General features: G+C 46.2%; 1 protein-coding gene across 1 annotated transcript; it reads left to right on the top strand.

Moving 5' to 3' along the window:
- Positions 1-207: 207 nt before the first annotated feature.
- On the top strand, positions 208-1022 carry O0I10_013326 (uncharacterized protein; the record flags this gene model as incomplete). The annotated part of the gene is made up of 1 exon (XM_058493104.1): positions 208-1022. A coding segment is annotated over one exon (815 nt), but the record flags the coding sequence as incomplete, so codon positions are not given.

Raw genomic sequence — 1022 nt, 5'->3', positions numbered from 1 at the left:
ATTAACCCGAAACATCATATAGCAGCTTTACAACTTCGTTGGTTGCTCCCCCTCCTTTCTTGTGACAACCCATTGTATCCCCCTACCCTTGCTGATCCTTACCTTCGCTTCTGTTTACAATTTTTTTGTGACACCTTTTCCCCCATCATTCCCATCCTTTTCCCTGAACGTCGTACTCACCTTCTTCAATCTTTGGGCCACTTCAAGATGCTCTTTCAAGCTGCTGACAAGTTACAACTTAACATCAAATGGAATCAAGTCTCCCTTCACACCGTCTTTGAATTTCCTCTTCTGAAGGTTTGCACCTATGATGGTCCTAATGATGAGCCTCCAAAGGTTAGTTGGAGGAACTTGCTGGTTCGCGATGTTTACGTTCTTGATCCACAACTACGTCGTTGTCGTGCTCGTACCCTTTCGGAACGTCGATCCATTTCCAATCGGAATCGTGTTGTCACCTTTTTAAAGGACATTGACACACATGGTGCATGGAGTCTCAAAGTTTGTTTTCGGCGTTTGTTACTTTTTCCGTATTCCTCAACACCATCACCTTATTTTGATCACGCATTCCATCGACTTTTGGCTCGCACAACTCACACTGGTCTGGATCTTGTCACTTTCACCCGCAAACAATTTCGCTACAGCCTCTTGATTCCTTTTCACCAACTTCCCAGCAGCTATCCACGTGCTTCAAAATCCGAATGGCGACGTTTTTGGTCTGCACCTTTCCCACATCGCATCATTACGGTTCTTTGGCGCCTCCATCACCTTCGAATACCATGTCGAGCACGTCTACATCACCTTGCTCCCACCATCGCCCCTTCACCACTTTGTCATATCTGTCAATCAGCCAACATTCCTGGTTTACAACCCATTGAGGATGACAAGCATTTTTTCTTCTCATGTCCATTCATTCAACCCTTTTGGCGTCGTTTATTCGATCACTACATCCCCGCCACAGGTCCCATATCATGGGACCACATCAAAGCTTTGAACCCCTCTCATCCTTCCGCCGTGATGCCTCC

Source organism: Lichtheimia ornata (assembly GCF_029851405.1).
Source record: "Lichtheimia ornata isolate CBS 291.66 chromosome Unknown scaffold00489, whole genome shotgun sequence".
In the NCBI taxonomy this organism is placed as follows: Eukaryota; Fungi; Mucoromycota; class Mucoromycetes; order Mucorales; family Lichtheimiaceae; genus Lichtheimia; species Lichtheimia ornata.
This window is presented reverse-complemented; position numbering and strand designations above follow the sequence as displayed.